Source organism: Hesperophylax consimilis, chromosome 13 (genome assembly GCF_061612785.1).
Source record: "Hesperophylax consimilis isolate HC1 chromosome 13, BYU_Hcon_1.0, whole genome shotgun sequence".
In the NCBI taxonomy this organism is placed as follows: domain Eukaryota; kingdom Metazoa; phylum Arthropoda; class Insecta; order Trichoptera; family Limnephilidae; genus Hesperophylax; species Hesperophylax consimilis.
In genome coordinates, this window is record NC_142848.1 from 24,306,697 (window position 1) to 24,320,992 (window position 14,296).

The 14,296-nt window shown below is 35.6% G+C and overlaps 1 protein-coding gene across 1 annotated transcript; it reads right to left on the bottom strand.

Annotated features, from left to right (window-relative positions):
* Positions 1-999: 999 nt before the first annotated feature.
* Positions 1,000-14,012, bottom strand: Edc3 (Enhancer of mRNA-decapping protein 3). Its single transcript, XM_089638603.1, has 6 exons — positions 13,561-14,012; positions 7,374-7,741; positions 4,519-4,781; positions 3,056-3,200; positions 2,356-2,560; positions 1,000-2,171 (listed from the first exon to the last, which is right to left on the bottom strand). The coding sequence occupies exons 1-6, from the start codon at positions 13,716-13,718 to the stop codon at positions 1,697-1,699; spliced, it is 1,614 nt and encodes a 537-aa protein (XP_089494729.1). The 5' UTR covers positions 13,719-14,012; the 3' UTR covers positions 1,000-1,696.
* Between the last annotated feature and the right edge of the window lie 284 nt (positions 14,013-14,296).

Here is a 14,296-nt window from a genome sequence, read left to right on the forward strand (position 1 = left end):
CTCAGCACAGCCAAAAGATAAAGTAAGAACAAACAGTTGGCGGTGTTTATCAAGGTCCTAGTAATCAGTGCGAGATAACGCAGCACAAGTCAACACTTATGACATACATCTCAGAGAGGAGACAAGATGCTGTGAAAATTAATGAAACAATATGAAATTTAGTTAGTTTTATAGTTTAATTTTAGAGTTCCGTAAATAAATTCATTATTTTTCTTAACTTCTCCAGAAACTCCAAAGATGACAATACACAGTGGTACTTACATGTATATTATTTCAGTCCCTACCTGAATATTTTTACGTAGATAATCTTTCCGTAATATAATATACACGGTGTCCGAAAAACTGGTGATTTACATCACATAGAGAACCCAGAAATTATTTTTTTTTTGATCTTAGCATTTGATTTTTTTTTATAAAACTAAAGGGTTAAACAAAACTATTAAAGCCGGGTCTACACGTCGACGCATTTTAAAAGAAATTATATAGCTTACTTTAACCCCCTAGTGATTTTTTTCAAATTTTACCTAAAAATGGTAAATAAATTACAGTGATTTATTTACCATTTCCATGTGACAAAGATAAAAAATAAAATGAAAAAATTTAATTTTTTTTTACATTTTTTTGGCAATTAAAAATTTTTGACCCGAGTCAAAACGCTTCAACAAAGTTTAAAAAAAAAAACGAAAGCTCAAATCAAATGTGATGTAGATTCATAATTTTCCCGGTTGTACTACAAGTTTCTGGACAACGTGTACATATTTACGAGTATTAGATATGCTGTTGAATTTCTGAATTTTCCATAAGTGTCAAACCTCACAAAACACATTTTTAAATGAATAAACAATATTATCTGATAAAAAAAACATTTCACCATCTACATATTGTTCTTTCATCGTTGGGTGGGAAAGGTTATCATAAAAATAAAATGTTTTTTTTAATATGTCAACACTTTTGTATTATTTTTTTGTCCAAATATTCGTTTTAAAAAATTGATAAAATAGATCAGTAAAATGAGTGATACAATAATTAATGTAAAAAAAATAATAAAACGCACACAATTGTCATTTTAATATTAATATTGTTCGTTTGGTGAAAACTTCTAATGAAATGATTATTTCCATTCATACAAAATAAGAAGTAGTCATAGCATTAAAACGGTAAAGAAAAAATATCTGTTTAATTTCTTAGTCTATGTTTGTAGGTGACATTACCATGAAATAAAATTAGAGTAAAATTGTAAGTAATAAAAAAAATGCAAACCGAATCTGTCATCGTCAATTCAATAGAACTATTCAACTTTAAACATATTTCAATAAACTGTCACATAGATAGAATTATTTAAATTGTCAACAACGTATTAGAGAAATCGCAAACATTGTTCAGTTACACATAATACATAATATTTCGATGATTTTACTAATTATTCTTAGTGTGCCAATTGGGATTGACAATACGTAAATAATATGTTCACAATACAACACATCAAGACACATTTTTTTTAAAGAGACAGAAAACATGGACATTCAATCAATCTAATTCGCACCGTTGGATGGCCATCTGTCATAAAGGTACATTAGTTTAAAATCACCGTAAAACACGGCCAAAATGTTTAAGTTATATTTAATATGTCAAAAAGAAAGCATTCTAAATAGGTTTTGTCGAATCTGATCAGGTTTGACAGCGGTTTACGAATGAATTAAGAATCATTTGGATGGAGAGGGATCACAAACTTGGATCCGAAAGGGGAGCTGTATTTGATGCCGAGATCTGTGAAGATCTTTTGAGGGATCGCCACGTTGCAAAGATATAATTTCCCATTGTCGAGGGAATGGGAGAGGGGTAACCCGGGCAGGATGGAGTATTTGGTGATGATGCCGGGGGTTCCCACGGCCGGGGGATCCAGCGCCAGGACGGGGGCCCTACTCTGGCTGGTCCATTCTGTCAAGTGGGGGTAGGCGGTGGGTTCCTCAGTGTCCTCGGAGAGGGCGGTGATGATAAGGTCAACGGAGGGCAGGTCTAGGATGTTGGTAGTGATCTTGTTGCCGGTCATCTGGTAGACGTTGAGGTGCTGGCGCAGAACGCCCTGGATGTCGGCGCCGGCCACCAGCACCACGGTGGATACGCCGTGGCACGCCAAGTGCCTGGCACACGTCACGCCAACGGCGCCTTGCCTGCAAATATTAAAAGTCTTAATTATATTCTTATATTCATCAGAAAGAATAGATCATATAATAAAACAATATTGTTATCTCTGTTTGTCTAAATATTTTAAAGGTAACATGTTGAAGTTATGTTTTATATATAATTGACGCGATGATAGCTCACACTTGCGAGTGAGCTATTCAATAGGCTCACCTGTGGGGCCCGATGAGGAATGCCACGGTGGGCACCTGGTGCGTGTTGCAGGGGTGCAGGCGGCGCCCCCCACCCAACAGCTGAAGCGCCACTTCAGCCCCCGCGCGCCCCAGAAGCTCACCACCGCCGAGCCCCACTCTCGCACACGCCGTACTCACTCGGCCGCGCAACTCGCGGGTCACGGTCGGGATCACGAGGCCGTCATCTGGAATGAAGCAAGAATGTGATTAGATATATGCAGCCAACCGCTGCAACATAATTTTCAAACCCCAATCGATCGCATTGCGAACAAAACCTTAATTTAATCGAGATAGGTACCCCAGTCAAATGAATGAAGACAGATTTGAAATTGAGGAAATGGAATTTTAAGAGTTATCAGGATATCACCGGTTACGGCTAGCGACTGTTGGTCAAAAAAACAATCAGCAAATGTCTAAAGTAAACATTAATTAAATCAGTAGTTCCGCAAAACAAAATCATTTGAGTTTGACATTTCCTGATGAGGTACTGTTTGCTAAGCCATAGGTAAAATTTAGCAGTGTTTCCATCAGAGGGCAATTTTTTTCCCCAATATTGATCAAATTATTCATTCTAATTACAAAATGTGTCAGTGTTGCCATGATAGGACAATGGATTTACCCGATATTGATAAAATTATTTATTCTGCACCAGCGCGGTAATGCCCAATATAATAAAATACCTGTCACATATTCCAATGCACCGCGGCTTTCTTCAGGAATAACTATAGCTCTGTAGGTTGCCGGCTGTGAGGTGAGAATATTCTCATCATGCCGATACTTCTGCGTGCTGAGATTGTTACGCCTTAAGTGGTCAGTTTGCCTCACCTAAAATAAAACACAATGAAATATGCATTACAATTTATGTGAATTGTTTTAGCGTGTTTAACACATGGAAAGACTGCAATACAGACATTATCAGGGACGGTAGGAGAGCTTCTGTGTATGACAAGTAACTTCGAAAATGGCCAGAGAGAAGGTGGAGATAAAAGGTTCCTCTCCACATGTTTACATTTATTTTACGGAGTAAATTCTTAGTTTCAACACTTTTCAAAGATTATGGGAAATGCATCGACTAGAGATAGATTGTAATTGACATTATGATTGAAATATTAACAGGTTCTTTGCCAATTCTACCATTTGGCAGAGTTTGAATATTTAAAGAAATTCCGCACCCGCCAAATGACGTGTAAATCCAGCACCAATACAACTTTCAATGCTGGATTTACTTAGATGTAGATGGATAGAATACATTTAGGATGGTTCTGTGCTTGAATGAATCAAAAAATATTGCCCAAAATGCGGTTTTATACTACTTAATCTAGTTACAATGTGTTGAATATGTATGACAGCACTTTCCAAGTTTTCATATCGTAGTTTTACAAGCCTTCACTGTCCAAAACTGGCAGAAAACCTCCTAAGTCACTTTTTTCAAATATTTATAGCAGGGTCCTGGTCTCCATTAAACAAGTGAAAGAAGTTATAAAGCTTCAATTTATAATGGAACTTTGCAATGTTAAATCTTTTAATAAAATTATGCTTGTCCATCTTATTGCTCCTAACTGTCTGGATCTATTGGGACTATGGCACCTCAATTGGGGTCTGAAATTCGTGGGGAGGGGAAGGAGATAGGGTCGAGGAAGGTTGGGTTAGGTTAGAACTACCTGACCATTGAGATCTGGTCACTAAACTCATCTACAGTAGAAACCCGTTAATTCGAACCCTGATAATTCGAAAAAATGCGTAATTCGAAATTGTAGCCAAAAAAATATCCCGGGAAAATTTGTTTCATACAATTTTTTTTTTTCTGAAATTTTTTTGTCCATGCACATAAATTTATTCGGCGGTGATTACCTGCGAGCCGATTGGCTGCGAAAATTAGATTTACACGGGAATAATTTCTATTATTACGAATTTACTCCAAAGATACTACCCGAATTTGAAGGGGTGGCTGAGGAAAACATTCCTAATTTCGTGGGAATTGATTAATTCGAAATTTGATTTTTGATGTCCCGCAGATTTCTAATTAACTAGGTTCTAGTGTATTACCATTTCAAGTAATGTTTATATCCTGAACTGTGACCTTTTACCAAGGTGATACTGAGAGTATCTACCACATTGAGCAAATAAACAAATAATAACATACTACATCAGGCTTCTGCGCCTGGTTCAATTCCTCCCACAGCGCCTGTTTATCAAACAGGGCTAGGTTCTTCTCGAAATCAAAGTCTTGCGTCATGGTCTGGTCGTCGCCGGGCGTTCCGAAGCAAGCGTCGTTGCGCTTCTTCTGCTTGTCCTGCTTCTTGTTGGGGGTGCCGCCCATCCCGGACATCCCAGACATCCCAGACATCCCCGGCATACCAGACATGCTGGACATGCCCGACATGCTCTGCTGTCCCATGCTCATGCCTGAAATTTCATAACAATATTAATAAATATTAAAAAAAACATGTTACTCCATATGCCGGACTGCAAGCGATTAATTTTACAATACCTTTTTTTAAAAAATCATCGTGTCTAAATAAGATGTATGGTAAGCAACAATATTCAAAATTTTTTTGGAAATAATCTTGTTGCCAGCGAGGATTAATTTGGATGCCGAAGTAGACTTAATCTCATCATACCCGAGGGCTTACGCATTAGAAACAATAAAAAAAAATTCTTCAGTTTTCATTTAGAAAACGTCTGTTGTTTGAAAACGTACCGATTAGGGCAGGGGGGGAGTATCATATGTGATACTTGAGGTCTTAGTCACATACAAAAACGGTTATTTTATCTTCTTCATCAATATTATTAGGAACTGTTTTTGCAGCTTTATATGTAAAAACATGGGCAGATTAATAAATAACAAAATAATCTAATAGATTATGTAAAAATTAGTTTTTTAATAAATGTGTAAAAATTTCTATCTTGTGTATATATTATATTATAGGAACTATTTTCATTGTGGACAAAAACAAATTACTCAAATACCCAAGACATCAAGACTTTAACCATTTTACTGGACATCATTTTTCATCATTGGAAAATGCATTGCCTTTTTGGCATAAGATCTCCATGCAATAAAAGGGTACCATGCCACATCCTGATTGCTGGAGGTCCTGTTTGTCTCATCGCCATGATGTCTATTTTCATTTTCGTTTCTCAATCCTGACACTAAAGAGTATCCAAATTTCCACTTGAAGCTATGGTAATCAAAGACCTCTATGGGAGCGTAAAAATTATTGGCTTTCGAATGATATTCAAACCATGATGCTGTAGTGGCAAAATCAAAAAGTGATTACAAAGTGACACGTTGTGGATAGGGCTTCGTCTAGCAGATCAACCCCCCACCCCATGTATTTAATAAATAAATCATTTTGTTGTAAGAGTTGACATAAGCTGGTTAAGCTATAGTGATGTGCAGTTTATCTGATTATGACTATCTCTTTCATTCGTTAGGGGGTTCGAGGCTCGTGATGAAAAAGGAAAATTAATTAATCTGCTCTTGAGCCATTTTATGTTGGCAATTTTACCATGGCTTATATCATTGCCTCTCACCATACAGTCACTAGGACCACGATTGGTTCATTTTAGCTGAGAATTGGTTCTAAAATTTACAGTTTTTGGAGAACTTACTGTTCTTTATGGTAACCAGCGCCAAGAATTGTTCTTTCTTGAAGATTTTTTAATGGTATTGACGTTTGTTTAGTATTGAAACAGTTTTGGATAATATCTACCATTTTTCCCATCATATACCTACTATCCATTTCCTTCCTTATAAACAGCCTTACGCACATTGGAAAGAAGATGATTTGTTGCACTGTAAATTGCCGCAAGTCAACATTCGAAATCGTGTTGTGTAGCAAGAAGGTGCAATCGTCGTGTCATCGTCGTATTATTCACATGCTTTGTGCTCTGTTTGCAAATATTAAAATCATATTAAAGATTATCTCGTTTTGGAGGAAATTTCACCCCGTGAACAGTGCAAGTTCGTCGAGAGCCCTATTGTCGGGATTCTTGGAAATTCAAGGTAGGCTGTTCCTTCATTCCACTTTTCCCGTGATTTTTCAAAACCCAATTGAATGAGCTTTATATTGTCGTTTATTTTGTGGATTTGATTTACAGTTCATTTCCGTGTAATAGAACACGTTACATTGTGATATGTAATACCTGCCTAGAGCCTGTCTACCTGTAAAGAGTCAGCCAGCATTAGCAGGTAACAACTTCCAACATCGTTTTGTTCAGATGAAGGATAATTGGGTCACCAAGAACTTTTAGGATTGTGACCATGTCTTGTAACGGGAAGTTATCTGCAGTTCCTCCAGTTACCATCTGACTCCACATCCATAGTATCTTGACTCAAATGCTCTACTTGTTTGCATGTCGTCGTCATCATCACTACCCTAGCGATGGCTGCATTCCAAATTTGAATAATTTGGGATCATAGGCAGTAACAGCTCTTGTTCAATTTTGCTGTCATTCATCTCTGAAATTATTAATAAGTTAACCTAAAGGCCCCAGGTATCGCCTATGATACCTATGATACAAAAAAAAACATGAAAACCTTCAAGAAAATATTATGACTAGCTGCACCCCGCCGCAAGTTACCTTGGCTCAATCTGTCTGTGCAGAAAGAGAAACAATAGCTAGTGTTACTTATATGTCCAACAGATTGCGCTATTTAAAAAAAGCATGTTTGTCCAACAGATGGTGCTGATTAAAAAAAGCATGTTTTTAGATGTCACAGGTGACGTCTATATGATAAAAAGTAAATAAAAACGCATGTGTATTCGCAATCGGTGAAGAACGTTTGGAGATTTAAAATTTTGTTACATTTTTATTTGTATAGATTATACAGATGTCACCTGTGACAGGTAAAAACATGCTTTTTTTTTTAAACAGCGCCATCTGTTGGACGTACAAACAACATGCGCTATTGTTTCTCTATCTGCACAGACAGACTGAGCCACAGCAACGCGTGGCGGGGTACAGCTAGTGTACAATAAAAAAGAAACATACCTCCTCCATTGCTGTTTTTGTTCGACCTCCCTTGAATATCAATAGGTTTGCTCTTCGCATTATTGTTGCCATTATTGTTTGACGGCTGTGGTGCAATTTGGAAACCGTTTGTGTATCCACAATTCTGTTTCTGGTTTTGATTCTGGTTTTGGTTGAACTGTGGCGTGGTGAAGTTCTGGAACTTTTGGGATATAAAGCTACTGTTGGGTAGGCTCTGACTGCCGGGGTTTCCATCGCTGGTGGAGGGCAAGGGCTCCACTGGAACGACTTTCTGCGACTTCTTCTTGGAGACCTCAACTGTACTATGCGGCTTCTTCTTAATGTCAGAATTTGCTTCAATTATTTCAATTTCTTTTATGTCTGAAGCTCTGCAATAAACAACAAATGTATTAATAAGATTAAAAAATAAAAAAAATTATTAGATTGAGACCGAGACTGTATAAAAGAAAGGTCCCGAGTTCGAGTCTCCGTTATATAATCATAGTATTAGTATTTTGCTATTTTTTATTAGATTTTTGTTGTAAGTACCTATCTTATATTATATTATATTTTTGTTTATTGCAGAAACAAACAGTACATAATTACATAGATGACAATAGTTACAAAATTATAAAAGTTAGTAAAATAATTGGTACCAATGACATGTCGCTGACATATATGCATATGAGGTATATTATACATTTTACGGTTAAGTTACATTTTTAAGTTAAGTTAAATTAGTGTGCTGGGGAAGGAGAGAGGTGCGTGTGAGTGTTTGTGTGTGAGTAAGTGTGCATGTGTGTCTGTGTGTGGTTGTATGTGTTATGTGGGCGAATTCAGTGTGCTAAAAAAGTTTTTCTTAAATAGAGGGAGAGAATCAAAAAATATATCGATAAAATATATAAAAATATAATAATTATGTATGTATCTTTGGAGATATCCACATTTCTCACATGATCATACATGGTTTTACCACACACTAAGGGATCTCATTTCAACAGCATTCAGTCTACTTTCATCCTTTCTCTGCCAGTTCTATGCCTCACTTTCATACATCAATCAGGGTGGGTACCAGCACTCCATTGAGGACTGCTAACTTCGCTTCTTTGGACAATTTTTTCTTAGCACCAACTGCGTTCAGTCCTCTATTAATGGAGTTACCTGCATTTACCCTTCTTTCAATATCTCTGTCAGCCTTCCCATCTCTCATAAACATACTTCCTAAATGCACAAACTAATCCACCTGCAACAAGTATTCCTCATTCACAACTATACTGCACAATGTTTTCGTACTCTCTTTTTCAAACATCATTACTTTAGACTTACTTACATTCATCAGTAACTCATTCTTCATGCATACTTCGTTCATCCTAGACACGAGAGACTGAAGATCTTCCATACTAGTGGTGAGTCCAAAAACGACAAACATGTTTGCACAACATGTTTGGAGTTGAAAAATGCCCAAACTGTTATTTATAATCCGCACAAACAGTTTGTCCGTTTTGTCGACTCTTCTAACTTATATCAAGAAAGCACGAGTATGAATGAAAAAGAACTATTCCAAACGAATAACATTATCTTATTCTCTCGCACTAACGTCGTAATAATATGTAAGAGTGAGATAGGTCTGTTGCAGGCGAAAAACAGTACCTGTTATTCCGGGAAAAAACACTATCTTAACGTTTCACACTTAAGGCCCATTACGGGTAAAGAGCGAGAAGGCAATCCACAACAGGTAAGGGCTGTTTTCTGTAAGGCACCCTGTTTAGCTGTTTTTTCCGGGAAAAAACACTATCTTAACGTTTCACACTTAACACCCATTACGGGCAAAGAGTGAGAAGGGAATCCTGTTATTTTTAAAACGGGTTGAAATTGAAATCACATAAATAAGGGGCTGTTTTCCGTTTTCCATTCAGTTGTTTATTATTACAAAACGAGAACGAGAGTAACGAGAAAAACGAACAGACCTCACCAAAAGGCTTGTATACTGATTGTTGATAGTGTAAAGTTGTTTATTTTCTGAACGACGAATTCTTGGTTATGTGAATATAACTTAATTTTAATGATACCTAGCTATCTCGCCCCTATAGATAGCAGGGTTTTATTACTTTTATTGTTATGGGCTGTAACTTACAGTTACGCTACTAACCCATTACTAATTCACACAAATTACCTCAAAAACGGCTTGTTTTTTTTCAACAGTTTGGGCAAACAGTTGACGTTTTACAAATAACAGTTTGTTTTCGTTTTTTAAAAAGAACAAAAACGCCCACCACTATTCCATACTGACGGGTAGGAAATATGCATACATTATTTAAATAACTCAAACATACAACCTAATAACCTATTTTGTGCATGTTTACATCTCCATCTCCCCTCCAGCGTTTTAGGGTCATATACGACCGGGCGTCCATATTTTGTAAAAGTATTTTTCTCTATCATGCGGAAAGAGAAATAATAATTCTTTCCAGTTTGCCTCAAATATTTAAACGGGAATCCATTAATAAAATCCTAAAAATAGCCAAAATAAATAATTCATATTTCGCGCCGCTATCGTAACAATCGGTTTAACTTTAAAAATTATTTTTTATCATATAAACGCGATAAAAGTTAAGTCATAGATTTCTTACAAATTCACCAAAAAAAACAATGTGTTCTCTCAATTTTTTCTACGATTGGAGTAGAAAATTAAGTAAAAATGTGGTTAGCATTTTTGACAACATTTTTCACATTTGATATTAAAATTTTATTATTTAGAAATAGTAGCATTTATTTTAAATGCATACACCGGAAAGACATTTTTGTCTAGTTTCTAAAATTTGTTTTGACGGAAAATTAAAAATAAGATAAATATAGCCAGTGGCGGCTCTTCTAAGAAGATCATTTGGGCAATGACCTCCTAAAAATATGCTGCAATAATTTATAAGATTTAACAAACTACCCGACTATTAATTTAGTTTTTATTTGTCCAGATTCATAAGTTTTTTCAATTTTTTCCAGTGTCATCTAGCGTCCACATAAGAAGCTATTGCATTTCCAAGAGTGGGTCACTTTAAATTTTGTTAAAAAAAAACGATCTCCTTTCTTTCTCTTTGCTATAGACACAAAGGAAGTAAACAATATCATGTCTGACGTATGCTTAGTAACATACAAAATTTATTTTTAAGGTGTTTTTGGATATTACAGCGGTGAGATAGAAATATCTACGACCTAGGATTATTAAGGTATTAGAGCAGAGGTTCCCAAACTTTTTTGCCCCGTAGACCACTTGCCAAATATATTTTTTTCCGTAGACCCCCTGCCTGCCGAATATTGAATTTTCCTAAAACTATTAACGTCACATGTGATAATCATTTATTTTTTTCGTAAAAAGATTCCCTTCCCTTGCCTGCCCTACAACCGGGTGACGATATAGTTCCTCTGTTTTTGCATTGTGAAGACAGGGGCGCCCTTGTGAGGTATTACACCAAATGAATAGCGCTTATTTCGATCAGTTCTTCGATCAGTTTCGATCAAATTCCATTTCCACAGTCAAAATGTCCTCAAACTTAGTTTTGAAGTCTGTATGAAGTACATCTAAATGTTGAACGTCATTATTACCCTGGACATTTTTATTAGTATGTATTAAGTAAACTGTGTTATTTGTGTTAGGTGTATTGTGTCATTTACGGAACTCCTAAATATTGAGTTGAGGTAAATGGGGGTCCGTTCGTATGTACCCCCATTTGAATCTCGTGGACCCCCAAATTTTTTTCTTGCTGACATAGACCCCCAGCAAGCCGATATCGACCCCTGGGGGGTCCATATAGACCACTTTGGGAACCTCTGTATTAGAGGGAGATGTGAAAAAATGTGATGAACGATAGCAACTTGAATATTAGTTTGTGAAATTATGCTAATCATTGTTGATGTAATTTGCATGGATTAATTTAAAATGTCAAACTCTGTGGATATCGTATTGAAAGAAATCGCAAACAATTAATTGAATCATGACAGACATATTCAAATAAAGGGACAATTAGTTTATGTTACAAGAGAGAAAAATAAAGAGGTTAAAAACAATATTTTAAAATGAAAAGTTATAATTTTTGTCAGTGGTTTTGCGGGTGCAATGTAATGTATATGTACTTTTGCTTTGTTTGTTTACTTTTTAAATCTACTTATAAACAATGGATGGAGGTTGGAGTTAGTGATTTAAAAAAAATTAGGAGGAAAAGATCTTTCAAAAGAAAAAAAACATTAATTAGTTATGTGTAATGTAAATAATCTTAAATAATATTGTACGGCTTCAGAATATGCGAATAAATTAGTCGGCAAATTGGTTACATACTTTGGAGTTTTTATAATAATACAATACGCAATAACAACATGTATTAACATTTCGTATTCTTTTTTTTCGATTGATCTTCACTTCTGAACTCCTAGACCTACCTCTGTATATAGCGCATTTAAAATACACAGAAAACATTGCAAACTTAACAAATTTATTGAAAGTACTGAAGGATTAAATAGTTGTGTCTATTATTAATTAAGTTGAAATCAAGTTTTGCTATTTTTTTTTAATGCTTGTGCAAAAGTATCTCAATATCAATTTTTTTTATAAATTGGCATATATTGGCTTTGAGTGACAGAACATTTTCTTTTCATCGTCGTAGGCTCTTATTAAAGTTATTGAGATGATCAAACATGTCACGAAGATAGGCTAGTTCTAACAACCAGACAGAATTGCAAATTCTGATTTTTCAGAATCAATCTTCAGCCGTATGACGCCAATCTGGGTCTAATATTTATGAGATGTGCACACCATTACTGCCATGGTAACTAAAAACACAGTGTCTTTCTTGAGACTCTCAACTGAGTTTTTAGTTACCACGGCAGATTAACACACTCTAATTTTTTTTTTTTTTATTTACTAAAAGGGGATAGTGCCTTTAAAGTTATAAAACCGCCGAATTAGAGCATAATTTTAGAATTTTTGGAAAAAACCGAATAGTACCAAAGATATGAGCCATCAAAACGTTTGCGGCCAGCCGAAAAGCGTGTCATCACAGTACATGCATGACAGTACTGAAGCACGGCCATTCGAACTACAAATTGTACCGAGATGTCACGAGACACAATTGCATATATTTTAACAATATTCACTTTGCAAGCTCATAATGCGGTAGTTTTTGGAGATATTGAAAAACTATTGTTATTATCTCAATACAGGGTTTTCCAATAAGAGGTGTTTTTTTGATATTCAATCGTAAAAGATCAATGGTTTCGTTGCTTGTGTGGCACGTAGCGCCGTCTTGTTGAAAGTAAACGTTGTCCAGATCAATACCATCCAATTCCAGCCATAAAAAATCATTAATCATCTCTCGATAGCGCAATCCATTCACCGTAACTGTTGCTCTAGCCTCATTTTCGAAAAAGTAAGGTCCAATGACTCCGCCTGACCATAAACCGCACCAAACAGTCACACGTTGAGAATAGAGAGGCTTTTCAACAATAACTCTAGGGTTTTCCGAGCCCCAGATGCGACAATTTTGCTTGTTGACGAAGCCACCGAGGTGGAAATGGGCCTCATCACTCAAGATGATGTGCATTTGATTCACTCAAGTGAATTTTAATCATTTCTATGTGTTGTTGAAGCAAGTATCGTTCCATTTTTATTAATGGCGTATTTTCTACTAGTCAAATGTCAAAAAATGACAGCTTCAAAAGTAACATCTACCGAAATAGCGGGCTATTCAAAATAACACCTCTTATTGGAAAATCCTGTATAATACACATTCATCAAAATAAAATTTTAAAATATGAGACGACCTCAAATACCACAATGAAATGTAACACTTTAATAATTATAGTTAATAAAATATGTAAAGCATTTAGAAAACATGATATTTGGGTATTCCTACAATAAACTAGTTATTTACGATACAAATAAACTAAAGGTGAGGTTAACCTCATTCTTTCGAAACCTCGTATATATATTGCGAAATTGTTTTCTTTCTTTTTAATGTGCACATAAAAGGTACACCAACATTTAAAACTATAACAGATTGAAAGATTGTATAAAAATATAGAAATTATTTTAATTTATCATTATATTGAGTTGTAGGTACATTTGACATTTCGACATTACAACAATGCATATTATTCAATAATATTATGATTTTCAAAAAAATTGAAACTAGACGTAAAATACATGTAAATGACTTACTTTAATGTGACTTGAGGCTTTGGGTACGGAAAACCATTCCGAAAGGCTCTAGTGAGAGTGATCGTAGAACCATCAGCTTCTATTATCGTCCCCTGATAGCATCCAAGGGGCTCGTCGCAATTTATAGAAACACCGCATCCGATCCAAGAAGTCATCATCGGAGATATTTAAAACTTATAGCTACCAAAAATTATAAAGAACCCGAGTTTACGTAATTTATTAAATTTCTAAATGAACCATACGCGAAAAACATAAATGCGTATTTCATAAATCACCGCCTCAGCGATCGACCGGATTCGATGTAATCAAAATTTTCGTACAGCCGTTTGGTTTTGGTTATAGTTAAAAAGTGGTTTTTAATTTAATATTTTCGGGATAACTGTTTTTATTTTAATGTGAACAAAAATGTCAAAAACACTTTTACAACATTTCCCGTTTGCCGTGGCTCTCGGAGCATCCATAGAAGAAAAAATAATCCATTAATTTGACAGCTGACTTTCATAGACATTTCGGAAAATATGGATGAAGCTATTGGACATAATAATATGTGAGAAAGCCGGACACATCAAAGACCTAAAAAGCCCTGTCCGGAGTAATTCGAGGACAATTTGAAACCGAGGGGTGAGGGGAAAGATATATTATGGAAAATTCCAAAACTTTTTAACATTAACTCTACACAGGAGGCCTGAAGAAAATAATTTCTCTAAGGGCCTATGTCATCTTTTGAAATGCTGTG

What these genes read in the sequence shown, in the direction of transcription:
- Edc3 (XM_089638603.1), bottom strand. Translation starts at nt 13,718, where the DNA reads ATGATGACTTCTTGGATCGGATGCGGTGTTTCTATAAATTGCGACGAG. An exon ending in AGGCGCAGAAGCCTGATGTA is followed by an intron (nt 3,201 to 4,518) that starts GTATGTTATTAT and finishes GTTTTATTTTAG; the next exon opens with GTGAGGCAAACTGACCACTT. An exon ending in TGCATTGGAATATGTGACAG is followed by an intron (nt 2,561 to 3,055) that starts GTATTTTATTAT and finishes GCTTCATTCCAG; the next exon opens with ATGACGGCCTCGTGATCCCG.